We start from the raw sequence: 18,395 nt of genomic DNA on the forward strand, positions 1-18,395 counted from the left end.
CCCAAGATGTAAGGCCTCTCCATACTTCACTCACATTGTTGTGCTGAAGCTAGTTCTCCATCCTCTGGATTTGAATGCCCTCCTCCTCTGATTGATGACTGCTTTCATTTCCTCCCCGTGATCATCACAAAGAACCTCCCAAACAATAGACTCAAAACTGTCCATAGGAGCCTCCTTGATCTCCTCCAACTTTCTCTGTACTGTGCAGGTGGCTGGTGCACTAAGGGCTCATACACAGGGACAAGGTGCATCAGGTTGTGATCTAATCTATCCAGGGGAGGGAGGGGTGATGAACAGTATGCCTCTTTTGTGAGCAAGTCCAATGTTTTATTGTCTCTGGTGGTGCATGTTACATATCGAGTGAAGGGTCAGTGGTTGGCCCAGTGGGTAAAGAAACTGACCCGTTATCAGAAGGTTGCCAGTTCGAATACCAAACAGGCAAGGTTCCACTGAGGTGCCACTGATTCCCACACACTGCTCCCTGGGCGCCTGTCATGTCTGCCCACTGCTCACTAAGGGTGATGGGCTAAAAGCACCACGCACCACTCACTTCACTTCACTTTCACTCATTTTCAGATGGTGTGGAGTCCAGTAATGCATGATAAACCCTGATATTAAAAAGGTCTTGTTTGTAGAGTACACACACTGAGGACATATGCTGTTATCGTGATAACATTTGAGAATTCCCCGGTGATCTAATATGGACGGATGGCTAATGGCTAACAGCTCAATACCTCTGCTGCAGAATTGCTCTTTCACAGTGATGTGCCCAGGGTTGTCATTCACAAACACTGCCAGTCCCCCTCCTTTCTCCCTCGTCCTGTCCTCTGACTGCAGCTGGAATCCAGGCAATGTGTCCAGATTTAGCATGTTAGCCAGGTCTCCATTAGCACCATTATGCTACACTGCCAGTACTCCATCTGGGACCAGGTTTGTGCCGTTAGCTCATCCATCTTATAAGTGAGAGATCATACATTTCCCATCACTACAGAAGGGAGAGAGGGTTTATAACGTCTCCCTCTCAGACATTGGTGCTCCTTTTCAGACTCAAAAACCCCTGCTCTTCCTCCTCAGCTCACTGGGGTTATCAGGTCTGTCTGCATGCAGCACCATCGAGCTAACAGCTGAATCCGAGTGTAAGTAAAGAAGCCATGCTTTGGGTCTCCAAACACAAATGAAAAAAGTAGAAAATGCCAGATAAAAATGATCAGGATTAGCACGAGACTGTGCATGATTAAAGTTAAATTACTAAAACTTGAGTTAAAAGTTGCAAGAATAAAAAGAGGAAAATAAGAAAGAACTCTCCAAACTCTCCCTGCTCAGAGTGTCACCTGCTACCTGCCTGTGGATCACTAGCTTCCTTACAGACAGGAAGCAGCAAGTGAAGCTGGGGGAGACCACTGCTCTTCTCCATGTACACCAATGACTGCACCTCCAGGAACTCAACTGTAACACTCCTGAAGTTTGCAGACGACACCACCGTCATTGGGCTCATTTAGTGGGCTCATGAGTCTGCATAACGACAAGAAGTTGAGTGGCTGGTACTCTGGTGCAGTCAACACAACCTGGAGCTGAACATGCTCAAGACTGTGGAGATGACAGTGAACTTCAGGAGACATCCCTGAACATTGCTCCCCCTCACCATATCAGACAGCCCGGTGTCTATTGTGGAGACCTTCAAGTTCCTGGGCACCACCATTTCCCAGGACCTGAAGTGGGAGAACAACATCTCCTCCATCCTCAAAAGAGGATGTACTCCACCACCCAGCAGAGGATGTACTTCCTGAGGCAACTGGGGAAGTACAGTCTTTCACAGGAGCTGCTTATCCAGTTCTACACTGCGGTCATTTAGTCTGTCCTGTACTCCTCCATCACCGCCTGGTATGGAGCAGCCACTAAACGAGACAGGATCAGACTGCAGCGGACTGTATAGACAGCCGAAAGGATCACCGGTGCCCCCCTGCCCTCCATCCAGGACTTGTACCTCTCCAGATCCAGGAAAAGGATCTCAGATCCCTCACATCCTCACATCCTCACATCCTCACATGTTCTTTGACCTGCTGCCCTCTGGCAGACGTTATAGAAGCCTGCAGACCAGGATCACCGACACAGGAACAGCTTCTTCCCCCTTGCCATCTCCCTCCTAAACAGCTGAAACTCACACTGCAAATCACCTTCAACATTGCACACTGTACACTTTGTATATAGGATTTAGTTTTTTGCCTATTTATTTCAGTAGATATAGTTATTTATAAACATTCACAACAAATTCCACAACTTGTACAATAACACTTACACACATCCTTGCACATTGTTGTTGTTTGTTGTTGTTGTTTTTTTCTACTCTGTACTTGAGAGACACCATCTACCGGAATCAAATTCCTTGTATGTGCTTGCACTTACTTGGCCAATGAATATGATTCTGAAATGAGTAGAGCTGCCATAACAGGCTGCCACACACAGAGGCGACGGAAGTAGGAAGTAAGCATTTCCTTTGTGGTGGGGCTCGATTGACAGCCCTGGGCCCAGCGGGCCACCATTGGCCCCATTCTGTATTGATTTAACCTCCCTGCCCTGGGTAAATTTCAGAGAGTGGGGGTGTCTATGGGGGACAGTAGGGAAGCTAGCCAGGGAAAGGTGGCCTCTTGAGGCTTCTGTATTGTGGCTGACTTGTTGCTAACATTAGGGGATTTAGTTAACTAACAGGGGATTAGTTAGGGAGCCATAACTATGTTTTAAGTCCTTTAAAATAAGGGATAGAGGCAGCTAGCACCAAACAGTGCAGTACCGGAAACAAGAAGTGAACCATGACACCTAGTTTGCTCATCAAATCCCGTAAGTGGTTAATACACTTACATTGAGAAATTTTGTGCACAGCATGCTCACACACACAGAGGTACGCATAAAGGCTCGCCCAGGTGCACAAACACGTACTTACACACACTGTCTGGACCGGCTGAACATGTCTTCTTATATTAGTATTGTGTGCTGTTCAATAACATTCAATATTTATTATTTACTGTGACTTATACAGATGTTGGGTGTTGCTGTGGATTTTCTGCTATTTTTCCAAAGCAGATTGAAGACAAACACAGACAATCCTCCTCCTTCTTCAAAATGTACTTCCTTTTTCCCTCTCCCTCCTCTATATGTTTACTTTCTCCACACTTTCTTCTTTTTGTCTCTCCTTTATCTCTGTACCCTGGTCTTGTCTGTCGTGATTGTAGCAAGTTAAATAATATATATATAAAATTTATTAAAAGCCAGTGCATGATGAAAGCACAGATACACAACACTTTCGTGTGTCAATTGTGTTAATAAAAGGCTGGGAAAAAAAGTAATGTGAACTCTTAGGAGCATTCTCCTACCTTCAACACACTGCTGGTAGATGCTGCTCCTCCTGGAAAGATCTTCTCAATCTTCACGACTGGCTGCACACGTGACTCAATCCCTCCTGAGATACTGATCCCTAGAGGAAACGTGAGAGCCATCTCATGTAATAGAAATAACAGTGGTTGGAATCGATAAGTTTAGCCAACATCACTGTGAACTGTGTCAAAAAAGTGCTAGTTTGCAAATATTTCAGTTTTGTCAAATAGAAAAATGAGTTGAGAGGTCAATCATCATCTGTCACCAGAAGTGTCTGTCCATATTGTGTCATTACCTTCTTGATTATTTGACCACGACAACTGTATTGTCATCATTTTGATCCCCGTCACCTGTGCCTTATTATCTGCTTTAAAAATATTGTTACTTTGATCTATAAAAGATGGGCTTTTCTGTTTGGAGTTCTCAGTTCACTGACCATGAGCAACACTAATAGTAGACCACTGGTGCTCATGGGCGTTGTAAATTTAACTGCCTCTCTAATTAAAATTCCATTACAGGTTTTAAAAAGGGTGGTAGTAGTCTAGCAGGTAACACACTCGCCTATGAACCAGAAGACCCAGGTTCAAACCCCACTTACTACAAGTGTGTCCCTGAGCAAGACACTTAACCCTAAGTGCTCCAGGGGGGACTGTCCCTGTAAATACTGATTATAAGTCGTTCTGGATAAGGGGGCTCTGATAAATGCTTAAATTTAAAATGTTAAAAAAATTATATCTCTACTACTGGTTCTGTGAACAAAATCCGTAAATCCCATTTTAGATTGAGGGTTAAAAAAACTGCTATTCTTCAGAAACACTGATTCTGGGACCTGGAGTCTCTTCAGTATTCTAGTGCAGTAGATTCATTTTAATCTGAAACCTTTTCCATTTAATCACATTTAGTCACACCCCTCTCTTTCATCCCATTGTTCCCTCTGTCTCTATCTGTTTCTGTTTCCTCCTCTCTAAATGCATGCAGTTGGTTATGAGGCTATGGTATATGGCTACAGAGCTATGTATTTTCTGTCATATTTTCATCTTGAACTTCCTCATCCAGCTGCCACCTACTGGTCAGTGTCGGTACTGGGCAATTTCTCTTGTCCCTCCCAGAGTTAAGATCCAAAGGAAGCATGTCTGTCTGTATGGCTCAGACAGGATGCCAAAGCAATAAAAAAGCAATAAAATTGACCTACAAAACTGAAATCAGCTTCTAACCTGAATGTAAAACACACCTTTTCTCCCTGGCTTTTTCTTAACTGAGTTTGTTTTTGTTTTATTTTGGAAGAATAACTTTTTTGTGTATTTTGTTCTAATTATTGTTGTTTTATTTATATCCCACCTAATAATCAATATTTTTTTTATGTAAAAACACCAGAGACGCTTAAGTTGACTGATCTGAAAAATGTGACCGGTACTCACCCAGGGACTGTTTCGTTTTGGATATGGCAACAGTTTTGAGCTGGTACTCGTGTGCCAGTAGGACACCCTCTTGACCATTAAGGGAAGAACCAGAATGACAATTCATCTGTCTACCACCTGAAGGTGTTTGTTCTCGTGGTTGGTCAACTTCTTGCAGTGGAAACACCTGAGCTAGAGGGGTCCGAGAGTGATGTGACCCAGTCAGTTGCAGAATGCTGTCATTACCAATGGAGTTTCCTCGTTCCCTTCTTCCATGTCCATTTCTGAGTGGTGACCTACCCCGCTCTAGAGGGGCAGCATCTGCACTGAGATTGAGGTCTGTGAAGTGGGGTGTATCATTGCCTCTCCTCTGAAGGGAGCGTCCCCTGCGGGTGGTGCTCTGAGGAGACTCAGCCAGCAGCCAGTTTGGAGGAGCTGGGCTCATGGAGCGAGATCGAAGGGTGGAGGTGGGTGGACCATAGATATCCACAGGGACATCCAGGAGTGGAATGAAAGGTCGGGATGGTGGGATGCAGGCTTCAGGCCGCAGACCAGTCACACGCAGCCTCTCCAGCTCCTCCAACAAATGACGCTCCCGCTCTACATCCTGAGCAAGTTGCAGCTGGAAACCACCACGGTAGTCTACAAGATGCACAAACAGACACACAACTAAAAGTCACTTGCATTCAAGTACGTAAAAAAAAGCCAGTAAATTGCTGCACTTTTCCAAGACACCCAAAAGGAACCACACAGAATTAGTAAAGTGATTGGCATCGTGTAACACAGCACAGCACACGGTGCACACAGGAAAGATGCAGTGTGTGGAGGCGGTACTTTTTTGTTCAGTGGCACCTCAGTGGCAGCTTGGCTGCTCAAGATTCAAACTGGCAACCTTCTGATTACTGATCACTAATGTGTATAAATCCTACAAAGCAGCACTCAACACTTTTAAAACTATTTTATACAATTCCTGTTGCACATACAAAAAAATATATATCCATTTAATTTTGATAGATTTTTCTCTCATAGAGGGTTGAATCTGTAAAGTGCAGTGGGCCCCAGCTACAGCGAAATAATGCAGGACCGTTTAAGACATGGAATTCACCACCTTAAATGCTGTCTTGGGGTCATGAGTCAGGAGTATCTGTTTAAATATAGAGTCACCAGGACTGTGATTTTAGGACATCCTGTTAAAAAGCTTTTTATTTGATTGATTGCAGTGGAATGCTGGGATTTGGGCAGAGGCTTGTGTGTCTTCTCAGCATGTGTGTAGGCTGAGGAGGATTAAATTCCAGGATATTGGTGGGATATTCATGGATATTGATCATGAAGAAAAGCATGGAGGCCTATGTGTATTAAGTACAAAACACACACTGACCAGGTATGGGTGTGATGAGGTGTCGTCTAGGTGTTCCTCCTGGTCGTGGGGATCTTAGAGCCGGTGACCTTGCTATAGGAATAAAAGCACAACAGTTGCTGGAGTAAATGTGTGGGTATCAAAACTTTTTCACTTTTTTTCAATTTTTTTATGAATATTATTCTTTCCACTGCTAGACAAGAACAGAAATATTATAAACCCTGACCCCTTTACCAGAACGATTCTTCAGAATATCATAGGCCTCCAGCTCAAAAGGCACCACCATGCTGTCAAATCGGCCAATCTCTGTTGCTGGTATCAGCATTCTGAAAGAACAGAAATTAAATAATGATTTGGCCACAGGTCTACACTGTTTGTAATATTTGAGTGTCTGTCACCTTCTCACCTGATCTCCCTAAGCAGAAGCAGCTTCTCTGGCCTGTCCAGTATTGCCAGCAAAGGCCGTACCAGGTCCTCCACCACATTTGCCACTACAAACTAGAATCAATTATACAGAATGTCATTGAATAAAATAGGGTGATATCCCCAAGCTTCTAATGCAAACCAACCTGTCTCAACGTCTGGTAGAAGAAACTGCTACTGTTTCACAGAAGGACCCTACAACCTAGCGAAATAATCTTGTCTGATGAGCCACCAAGCACACTTACATTGTACAACAGGGATCAGATGTTTCAGAACTGTTATGAACCGTTACAGTTCATAAACTGTTCTCCCATTTGTGAGTCACACAAGCTGCTCTATCAATCAAGCCGTGGCATACTGAGACATTTTCGAAATAATACCAGTATCCTTTTTATTCCAGTATCCTTTTATTCAACCAAAATCTTGGTTGTGGTAACAACCAAGATTTTACATTTTAAACTCAACTGTCAAATGCATCACACAAATATACTGTATTCACAGTGCTCACATCACTTTTTCCACATTGTGTTAAGTTATAGCCTTATTCCAAAAAGCATTAAATACATTTTCCCTCAGAATCCAACACACAACGCCCAATAATGTCAATGTAAAAAAAAGTTTACTTTTTAAACAAATTTATTAAAAATAAAAAAACTAAGAAAGCACATGTACATTAGTATTACAGCCTTTGCCATAGAGCTCAAAATTGAGCCCAGGTACATCCCGTTTCCCCTGATTGTCTGATGTTTCTGTAGCTTAATTGGAGTCTGTTGATTGTACACACACCTGTCTATAAAATGTCCTACTGGTGAAAGTTCATGTCAGAGCACAAGCACATGACAGTTTGCACCTGAAGGACTATCAGACCATGAGAAATAAAATGTCCTGTTCTTTGGTATGAAAGCCGTGTCACATTTGGAGAAAACCAGGCACTGCTCACCAGGCCAACACCTAGGGATGCACCGATACCACTTTTTAGGAGAACGAGTACGAGAATTTACATTTCAGTACTCGCCGATGCCGAGTACTTAATAAAAACATGATTTAAATGTACAGGTAACAGCTTTAGTCATATAATTTAACAAAAAGGGACTAGTTTGGAATTAAGAACCTTTATTTTAAATGAAAAGCATTTCCTCAAACACATGCGGTATAGCTTGGCTGGTGTGCGAGCCGCGGAATTGTTTCGCATGTAATATGGCTCGTTGCGGCATGAAACTCTCGTCTATCCACTGGGAGGTTAGGCTAATTAGTGACACAGGCTAACACTGCTGGTCCAAATATCGGTGGTGAAACTAAACGCAGAGGAGGCTTGCATTAGGCTGTGGATATGTTTTTTCACGGAGTCGTGTAGTTTAGGCATTTGTCATTTTTTTCCTGCATCTTTAACCTACTGTATTCTCCAGAATAGCATCAGAATAATAATATTCATAAAATTGATAGAAATCGATAAATTCATATATTTAGAACATTTCATACCAACCAACCAAACTCAAATAATAAATATACAATTAATTTTAAAATAAAATAATAAATTTTCTTGTACAATTTCTACTCAGTAGGCTGCCTCTCCCATACATAGCCAATATTTTGAATATTTCTAGCTGTTTTAGCTCTAGCTCTTTGAGTGAGCAACACTTTAGAGCTGATCAGCATTTAACAGCATTTTTAAAAATCCAATAAATATTTCCCATAATATATATTAACAGGGTGGAAGGATGCCTCAAACCGGTGTGTAATATGAAATTGAGAAAAATACAGGAGAGTGACAGTTAAAGCCTAACTTCTTCCAGTAGAATGTCTCTCCAAATACTACTAATGGAACCCTTTAAGCTCACAGGATGGGAAATGGGAAAAGATATATAATATTTTTTATAATTACAGAAAACAAAGTAAGTTTCACCAGATTTGTTTCTTTCTCTAAAGGTAGTATACCCTAGTCTATCAAAAAAACAAAGAATATGTTTTGGTTTTTATAATCTTATAGTTTATATTTACTGAGGAATTTGAATACATTGCATTTGGGATTAACTAAAATTATAGCATATTCCATACAAATGGTGCTTTAACAAGATGAAAAAATATAGATACAAAAAATCTACCACTACAGGCCAGGAGGAGTGTAGACTGTGATGTGACTTGAATTCACTCTGACTTATTCACATGACCCCATGATCGCAGCTGCAACTGTAGCATCTGACACAAAGAGAAAAGGTATTTACCTGTCTACAGTGCCTCATGACTGCTACCACCTCGTCTTCCTCCAGCAGTTTGTGGGCCACTTCCTGCACCATGCTCAGCGTTTCAGAGGCTGGGGGCATGTTCATCTCCCTCATGCCAGCACGGGACTCTTTAGGTGAGCTGAGTAAACTGATGAGGGGCCGACCACGGTCCTTTCCTACATATGTACAAATTATTGTCTGTGTCTAGTTAAAACAACCTTAAACAATAATGGTTGTTGCCATCAGACTTGTGTGTGTGTTTTGTATAAAGCGAGGCATGATAACTGCAGAATGATTATCCCAGTAGATGCTGAACTGAAGGCCACTCCACAGGCATTACAGCGTATTTAACAGACACAGAGCATACTCCTGAGAGCTGTCTAAATCCTTATTATGCTGAGTGATTATGTAGGCTTTTCATGAGCTAAATTTGCACCAGCAAACTGACTTGCTGTGTGCGTGCTTGTGCATGTGTCTGTGTGTGTCCCTAAGTTCACTGTGTGAGTAATGAAAACTGTGAGGGTGTGTGTATGTATGTCCTAGTATGTCATGCCACTGAGAATTATTCCACAGTAATCACAATTCAAATATCAGATAAAGGTCACAATCCTGACCAAACAATAAAGTCACAAGATGGAAATGAGAATTGACTCTTGTGGCCTGGGCCAGTGGGGGCTCTGTACCCAGGACATATGGCACAGGAGTCCACAACTGTCAATAAAGATTGTTCTAATTTTCTGCTGTAAATTTCTAAAATTCTACGTGCAAGGTCAATAATCCACATCAGTACCTGACAAGATTATTCTAATTTCTGAGCAGTTTTAAAGGAAAAATTGACTTATTTATCCTGGATTAATAATATATGAATAATATGCTATGATGGTTTCCATTGATGTAGATTTTTTGCATCTCAAGCTGTGCTTCTCTTACCATGCCCTGTGGCGGACTTGCTTCGCCCTCTGGTCCTATCCTTTGATACTTCCTTCTCTTTCTCCCTGCGCCGACCACCCTTGAAGAGGAGGCTGACAAAGGTTTTGGAGCGGTGCAGTGTGCCGCCTGATTCCCCTCCCATGGAGCCTTTCTGTTCCTTCTTTTGTCGCTTGACCTCTGATGAGCCAAGAAAAATCAGTATGTGGGCCTTTTATTAAAAGAACAGGGCACAGTCCATCCAAAATCAACAAAAACATGCAGCACAATGACTCTATGGTTGGTGATTAGAGAATGTAGTGTTTTGTAAGAACCATTTCTATCTGCAGAGCACCATAGCGTGGATGAGACATAGAGCAGAGTAAGTGCTGCAGCACTGTTATTTATTACCAACAGCATTGGTCTTGTTTGTCCAGGATCCTTTTTTATTTATTTATTTAAATAATAAGATAAAACAAGAAAGATCAAATTGGTAGTTTTTGTATTTTAAAGAAGTGAAACAAACTACTCTTTTGTTGGTGTGGAATTATTTCTGTTATCTGTTAAATTGGGAGGAGTCTAGCAATTGCCATTTCTCTCGCACACTATACTTACTCAGGCTGGAAGCAGCCTATCAAATGTCTCAATATCTATTTATTTACATGTATTTACACGCATAGTTGTTTTTAAAAGACTAGAGCATTTGGAAAAAAAGTGGCATAGAGTGCCAATCATTGCCCTTTCTTTTACTATGCAAGTGATGAACCAGACCTGAAACAGTTATGTGGCTCTGAGACCGGCGGATAGGTTTGCGTGGTTTGCTGAGGGCCACAAGGACAGCTGTTTTAGCTGAGTCCAGGGTCTCCTTGTCCCCCGCAGAGTATGTCCTGTTCCGCCCCTGTCCACTTCGGCCGAAGCCCTCGCTGCAAATGACTGTGTCCTTCAACAGCTCTGTTGTCCCAAGGGTACAGCTTGTCTCTACCAGGTCAATTTGAGGGGGATCAGTCTGGATGGCCGTCTCAGCCCTGTCACAACTCAGTCGTTGTGAGCGGTCTTCTGTGGAGATGCATACGTCCACCATTTCTGACCCAAGGGGTGGGAACATGACCTGGGAGAGGCCACTGAGTGAAGAGAGGGGCGTGCCCGAGGAGAGGGACGAGGATGATGAGAAGGAATCTGAACCCTGGGAGGAGGAGTGAGTTGTCCCATTGGCCACTGTAATGGAGTGGAGGAGAGTCTTAAAAAAACAGTGCCTGACAGCAATGGAATTTACATATTTATGTATGGTTATGGTTAATGAGTTATACCAATGACCTCATCACCAAGGTGGAACTAAATTAAATACAGCCACTCTGAAAAAGTCTACCTGCATACTAGACAGAATTCCACCTAAATGATCTACACTTTCTGGAAACTGGTAGTGCTGGTGGCATTTTAATGTGGGTGCGAGCAGGTACTGTACATTTATTCAGCCAACTGTATTCAGCCACCATCTCTTTGTATGCCGGGTATCGTCCAGCTTCCTGTTTAAAGAGGGCAAAGCAAGAAATTACAAATCATCCACATCAGCACTAGCTTCTAACTTCAAAGTGAAAGCCCAGATATCAAATTGAGGGTCTGATTTCTGTTCCACAGACATTGACCATCTTTGAGATTTAAAGCAGTCAATGGCAAATGCCCCCAATGAAATTTCAACTTTATGTGATTTTTGAATGGCGCTGCTGGCTGGTTGTATGAGAAAGCACAAGTGAATCAGTCTGGCGTGTGGGCCTGTCTGTACAGAACAGATGACATCACTTGATAACTGGTTCACTGGCTTCTAGAGGCTGGCCTTGTTGCCTGACTGAACAAAGAACCTGCAGCAATTAACTTGCTACACTCTTCAGCATGAAAGGGACAAAATGACACTGCAACAATTAACATGATCCCACCTATTTATATATACAAATTGATACAGGGTGGTGGTAGCCTAGTGGGTAACACACTCGCCTATGAACCAGAAGATCCAGGTTCAAATCCTACTTACTACCATTGTGTCCCTGAGCAAGACACTTAACCCTGAGTTGCTCAAGGGGGACTGTCCCTGTAACTACTGATTGTAAGTCGCTCTGGATAAGTGCGTCTGCTAAATGCTGTAAATCTAAATATAAATGTAGATACACTGTAAAAAATAAACATTTTGGAAAACGCTATGCATATAAACCACTGTTCCCTGAGGATGAGGCAGAGGGTACAACACAAGAAGTATGGGATAACCACACTGCTTCATGCCAGCTGAACACATTTAGTCACACCTATAGGCAGGAGACAGGGAAACAGAGGGAGAGGCTTCCTGTTCCCTGTGGTGGCAGTGAGCACTGCATTAAACACCGCAGAGGAAACCATGTGCAGGACATAAAAATGCACAAAAGTAGGCATAGTATCCCAGTGTCCCCCACTGACGCATCCTGAAAAAGTGCCCAGGAGGCAGATTCGGGCCCAATGTAACATTAGTATCACCAGCCGCAAACTGCATAAAGCTGGGGTGAACAGAGCCCTCTCGTCTGACTGAAGCCAGAGCCAGCAGCAATGCTGTCTTGTACGAAACTGCCTTAAGATCCACCAACTCAATGAGCTACAATGGAGCCTCACACAAAATATCCAGAACCACTGTGTCAGCAGACAGGGATACTGGTACAGAGACAGAGTGCTCATGCACCCTCGCAACACCGTTATTCTCCGGTGGAAATGCCGGTCCCTGCAAGAAGATGTGGAGCAGCTCGTTTCACCGGAGAAGCAGGTGCAGGTACTGGCATTTAGATGGCTCAGCCAAGTTCTCTGGGAGAACAAAGCATGAGAAAGGGGAGGTCATAAAGTATCATAAAGTTCAGTTGTTTACATTTGCAAGCCATATCATATCATAATCATATTGTAGAGAACTATCTAATAAGGTTGAGTGTTGCAGAACCCACAAAATCTTGACGTCATCACTGACAATTAATATTTTGATATATTGTGGGATTCTCTGTGATTTTATGTACTCATTAGAACAGTACACTTTGAGTTCTTCCGAGATCTCAGATCTCTCAACAAAGTCTTCCCCAATAACCAAGTGGAGCTTGAACTTTGTATTTGTTTTCCCTTCATGGACAGAGGGAGAACAGGGGTCTAGAGAGGAAAGAGGGGGTTGCAGAGAGTTATTAAGCTAAGCTTTAGGCTGATTATAACCTGATCCACATTGGACTTGTTAATAATGTATGGCCTGGGGCTATTTTTCACGGCCGAAACCCAATCTGTGGTGCGTAAAGTGAGCATGCAGAGAACGTGATGGTTACATGCCATCTGTCCACTATAATATGTTGGTTTGTGTGATCCCATTCCCTGACTGAAGGAAAGAACTGCTAAACATTTCATGTATCATCAATTAATGTGCATTAGTCTTATAAGATTAGCCTCTTTATGTTTGTATGAAGAACAAAACTAAAAAACTATTCTTTCTAGTTTGACTTTTCCCAAGTTTATTGCTACATCTAAAATATTTCTAATAACAAACCCACCTTGATGGTCAGCATTACATGAGTGTGGCTCTTCAGAACTTCCACAGCATTGCTATGGGTGATGTCTTCAAAGCTTACACCATTGGCAGCTAAGATCTGGTCTCCCATTTTGATGCCATTTTGCTCTGCCAAGCCTCCTGGATCCAACCTTAAGAACAAAAATAAACAAATAAAACAGTGAAAAGAAGAAACCAAATCTTGTCATGCTGAGGTGCTCCTGCAGCACCAGGAGTTAGCAATTGGTGTTCGTGTTGAGTAGAAGCAGGGTGTCAGGGTTGGACCTGAATAGGAGGGAGGTGGGAGGTTGGATAGGTTGGATCTGAATGGGAGTTTATCGTGTACTGTCTTCAACTGATTCTATATTGTGTGTACCGGTTCCTGATTGCTATATTTGAAGTGAAGTGTCATTGTGATACACAGCAGCACAGCACACGGTGCACACAGTGAAATGTGTCCTCTGCTTTTAACCCATCACCCTTAGTAAGCAGTGGGCAGCTGTGGTGGGGACGGTGCTTTGCTCAGTCGCACCTTGGCGGATCGGGATTCAAACTTGAAACCTTGATTACGGGGCCACTTCCTTAACCGCTAGGCCACAATTGCCCCTGCTTGTATCAAATCTTCATCAGGACAATGTATAAGGACAATGTGTTATATGTTGTAAATAAATCCTCTTTTTGTATACTGCATCCAGACCATTTTTGTGAGTGCGTGATCTAGTGTATACCTGTTTGTTTTTCCTCTGTCTGTAAAATCAAAACAAGTGTTCAGTATTGAGAACCATTCTTAGGGAGTTCCCACACTCCCCTGTCAAGCATAACATGTGTGTTAATGCTGCATTCCTTCTTATTTAGTTTGTATGTTCTTCAGGCCTTTGAGAAATATTTCTGTTTCCATTATTAAGACCCCTTTATGTTCATGTCACAAGCTTGTGTTTTTACCCCTTTCCGATATGACAAGACAACTCTACTGAACATGAAGTGCTGTTATGGTGCCTTTTCCTGAATTTGCAAATATACAAAAATTCCAAATTGGTATAAAATAAAAATACATTTTCTTTTAAAGTATGTTCATCTACGTAGGTCTAAATAAACTGATGAGCCCTTGATTAAATACTTTATATAGGGACGCACCACTTGATGCAAGTTAGGACTCAGATTGAATGTAAGATGAACCCGAATGAACCACTGACCACAAAATCAAAGATGGCTGAACGCAAAAATGTTTACAGCATTACTCAGACACAATAGTAGTAAGTGGGGTTTGAACCTGAGACTTTGTGGTTTTCTGGTTACCCAGTAGGCTACTACCAACACAGAACCGTGGCTGCTCTGCAGCTGCATTAGACAGAATACCAACTGCCTGAATCTAAAAATGAAAATATTAAACATATGGAACAAAGGTTGACTCATTTGAAACACGAATGTCTCAAAAGCACATCAATAAAAAAAATGTTATCAAATATATTTCAATACATCTCTGAGGGAAAAGATTAAGTGTAATTAGCAGTCACTCCCTGTAGGAGATACACACTTGGAGACATAGATCCCAAGGCCGAACTCTTTCCCCCCACGGATGTTGAATCCCAGGCAGTAGTCATCAGAGGTTGTGTAGAGGTGAACAATCCTGCGCAGCGCTGCATCAGAGCTTGCCTCTGATGGGGTCCGCCCACTCTCCTCAACCACCATCCTGCGGTGAATCAGGTCCACCCTGAACATACACAGAGATGTTGGTGGTGGGCAGATGGGCTTTGGGTTGGGCAATATAGTGATAAATTATTGTTATCAATATTTTTATCAAAAATATTGTGATAAAGCATAAAAATGTACAATTTATAGTTGCCAATTCATCTAATGCGCATCCCTTTAGATGGTGGGAGGAAGAACTTGGAAGAAACCCACGCCAACACAGGGCAAGCATGGAAGCATCATGACTATTTTAGTCTAGTTTTGGTCAATGAAAAGTGATTATTGTGATCTTTTAACATTAAAATGCAATGTGTTCAATGTTTTGTTGCTCAAAATATGCCCGCCACCCCCACCAGAGCTGCTAATCTGAAAGTGAGAGGTGAAAGTGAAGTGATTTTCATTGTGATACACAGCACAGCACATGGCGCACACAATGAAATGTGTCCTCTGCTTTTAACCCATTACCCTTAATGAGCACTGGGCAGCCATGAAAGCCGCCTGGGGAACAGTATGCAGGGATGGTGCTCTGCGGATTGAGATTCTAACCCGGCAACCTTCTGATTAGGCCACCCCTGCCCCGTAATCTGTAGTGTTTTAAAATTAGTAGCCTCTTGGGGTGAGTAAACAGTTGTTTGCGATATTTACTGGATCGCCTCTGTTCCCCAAATATGTCAGACCAAGTTATTAGATTTGTCTGGGTGATTAAACATTTGTTGGCTTCTACACGCATTTTCATACTAGAAAAAAAACAACGTTCTAAATAGCGTTTTGAGTGACCCCTGAACTAGTAGAATAGACAAAAAAAATCTTACATTTTATTTTAGTTAAACCCAATTTATAATTAAAACAAGTTTATTTCATTATTATACTATTGTTACCTTATAGATTAAAATTATCTACTTCCATTCCAGTGGCTGCATTTCTCCCCATGTTTTTCAACCACACATTATTTTTTCCATTCCACTTTATTTTTCCTCCCAGCCATCTGCATGCCCCACCACAATCACCCTAAAAACTAAATAATGCCACAAATGAGGATTAAGGAGTGATGTCATCTGGGTGACCAGATGGGAGACACAGGAAACAGAAATACTACTGCATAATAATAACAAGATTAAACTAGAGGAAATAATGTATTGTCTTGTCACATTGTTGACAATGCAAATAAACTACATTTTAATATAGTTTTTATTTTGTAAACTACATTTAGAAGTGTGTAGTCCCAGAAAAAAAGGAACTTTAAATTTATTTTCATTCAGATATAGATTCGCCTGGCAAAAAACAGCATGCTTTGCAGTTGATTTATTAGCTGAATAAACAAAGTCAATTTGGTATCTGCTTACTGGTCAATTGTTCATCATACCCAGTATGTGCAGAAATATCTCCATGGCAAAGAGTGGTGCATTATTTAAATTTTTTAATATTCCGTTATACTGTGTTTTTTGTGTAATAAAAAAGTAAATGTAGTCAAGGTACTGAAAATCCTCACCACGTGGTCTTCTCCTTAGAGTATCGGATGCCAGGTACCTTCCCCACTCGTCGGACCACCATGCGGAGTCTGTGGTTTCCAGTAAGAACCTTGACAGCGCTACTCATTGTGATGCTTTCCAGGCTAATGCCATTGACTTCCACCAGCTTATCGCCCACAAGCAGCCCTGCTTGCTCTGAACAGAGTCAAACAGTTTCAGGGTTAGAGTTGCATGCCATCTTAACACCAACTATCTTGGTCACTGCTGCTGAGGCTGTACATCAGATCCAAGACAAAAAAATAAACTTTATTTTCTAAAATTCAGACATTGTCTTGTTTGGTCAACTACTTAAAAGCAAAAAACAAAAACAACTTTAAGCTCTTTATTATCTAAAACAGAAACCTTATGACCTCAACATACCTGCCGAGCTGTCATCCTCCACTTTACTGACAAAGATGCCAAGCCCGTGTTCCGAGCCGCCCCGCACACTGAAGCCCAAACGACCATCCTCGCTCTTATCCACTGTTATTGTGTGAATGTCTTCACTGTTATCTCCACCTGAGCACACAAGCTCACAGGTAGATATCGGTGCCTACATGTCCACACATCAAAATCTGCATGCACAAATCTTAATTGATCTGTTCCTAAACTAAGGTGAGCTTCATGATGCCAGACTTATATGAATAGAGAAAAATAGAGACTATACTATGTAAACAGTTATAGAATGTATAAATATCTGGATCTCATTCAATGCAATGATCAAAATTCTTTACAATGATTCAACAAATAAGAATGTAACGTTATGCAAACAGATAGAAATTGTACTTTTCTCACCGTCAACAGGTGCATTGATGAGGATGACCCTGCCCATTGGAGAAGATGAGCGCATCCCTCTCTGCCGCTGCTGTTTCTTCAGCATATAGCGGGTGGCAGTGTTAGAACCACCAGCTGTAGCCCCATTGGTCATCTCTCTGCGTGCCCCCTCCGACGAGTGAGCCATGGTGAGAGATCCAGCCAAATACACACCCTCATCCACAGTCCTGTAGGGGCTTTAGGGCTTTTTTTTTTGTTTGCCTGACACAAACCCCTTGAACAGCAGTTGATTTGGGAGTTTGTTTCAGTTGCAGAAAGTGTTTGAAGATAAATGCGCAACGTAGGCCATCCTTATAGATCCAGACTCATATTTCTGACATTGGAGAATTTGTATAATCCAGGTAATGGGAGACATTTCATTATAAGTGCTGTGAGAGCAATCAAAATGTCCACCTGAGATAAATCCCACTTATGTCACTTTGCGAGAATGATCTCCTGACTGTGCTGGTCATTCTGCCTGATGATGACAAGGAGCAAGTGGAAGATGATGAAGTCAGCCTGCTCTCCGTTCCACCAAAAGAGCCTTTTGGAAGGAGCCACTTCTTCTCTCCATCCAGGCCTAGGGCCCGCCATCGACCATTTACAGAGAGGGCAGTATTTCTGCAATTTCCCCTGAGAGGGAATGCGATACAAACATCGAACGCTGTGATGTATTATTGATTGGACGAAGGCACATGATTCTTACAGAAAGTGCTTTTCTCCTTGAGAATGATTAAATTCAAAACACAAAAATGTGTCCATGTGTTCAATAAATAGCATATCTGACACAGTGTCAGATAAAAAGACACACGAATGGATCAATTCCATGGCATCCAATTCCAAAGGCTATGCTGTGGCATCGATCAAAATGGTAATGGTAATGGTAAACTTGCAGAATAATCTGAAAATAGCATATATGAAGATGGTTTGAACATCTGATCGTTTTAAAAGATCAGGACCTCAGATCAGCCTTCAGCAAATGAGACCAAATCGCACGACATCAATTTACTGGCGATATTCCAGTAACATTTGCGTTTCTCTATCACTTCAGGCTTGCCTAATTTTGGTGTCTAGAAACACAACGGGCCCAGCATGCATCCTGCATCTGAAATAATGGCACCGCCGCCGCCTCCGGACCCTAAAGAATACAGTCGCACAAAATAATAGCGCTCTACTAAT

At 42.1% G+C, this 18,395-nt stretch overlaps 1 protein-coding gene across 15 annotated transcripts in view; it reads right to left on the reverse strand.

The window, feature by feature from the left end:
• The window catches only part of pdzd7a (PDZ domain containing 7a), a 32,814-nt gene that overhangs the window by 12,677 nt on the left and 1,742 nt on the right, over positions 1–18,395 (reverse strand). For 7 of the 15 annotated variants that reach the window (XR_003748913.1, XR_003748917.1, XR_003748915.1 and 4 more), the window contains exons 2-16: positions 17,199–18,354; positions 16,785–16,922; positions 16,385–16,559; positions 14,741–14,917; positions 13,211–13,358; positions 11,137–11,197; positions 10,446–10,889; positions 9,699–9,875; positions 8,769–8,944; positions 6,530–6,621; positions 6,358–6,449; positions 6,145–6,216; positions 4,788–5,408; positions 3,369–3,469; positions 35–837 (exon numbers count right to left, since the gene is read on the reverse strand). Coding sequence is in view for 3 of the 15 variants with exons in the window: in XM_028970308.1 (XP_028826141.1) it covers positions 3,369–3,469; positions 4,788–5,408; positions 6,145–6,216; positions 6,358–6,449; positions 6,530–6,621; positions 8,769–8,944; positions 9,699–9,875; positions 10,446–10,889; positions 11,137–11,197; positions 13,211–13,358; positions 14,741–14,917; positions 16,385–16,559; positions 16,785–16,922; positions 17,199–17,364 (2,640 nt within the window). In the remaining 12 variants the exon portion in view is untranslated. Of the gene's footprint in view, positions 1–34; positions 838–3,368; positions 3,470–4,787; positions 5,409–6,144; positions 6,217–6,357; positions 6,450–6,529; positions 6,622–8,768; positions 8,945–9,698; positions 9,876–10,445; positions 10,890–11,136; positions 11,198–13,210; positions 13,359–14,740; positions 14,918–16,384; positions 16,560–16,784; positions 16,923–17,198; positions 18,355–18,395 lie in introns of those variants that run through there. The other 8 variants (XM_028970308.1, XM_028970309.1, XM_028970310.1 and 5 more) reach the window with 4 other exon arrangements.

This window comes from Denticeps clupeoides, chromosome 2 (genome assembly GCF_900700375.1).
Source record: "Denticeps clupeoides chromosome 2, fDenClu1.1, whole genome shotgun sequence".
Classification (NCBI taxonomy): domain Eukaryota; kingdom Metazoa; phylum Chordata; class Actinopteri; order Clupeiformes; family Denticipitidae; genus Denticeps; species Denticeps clupeoides.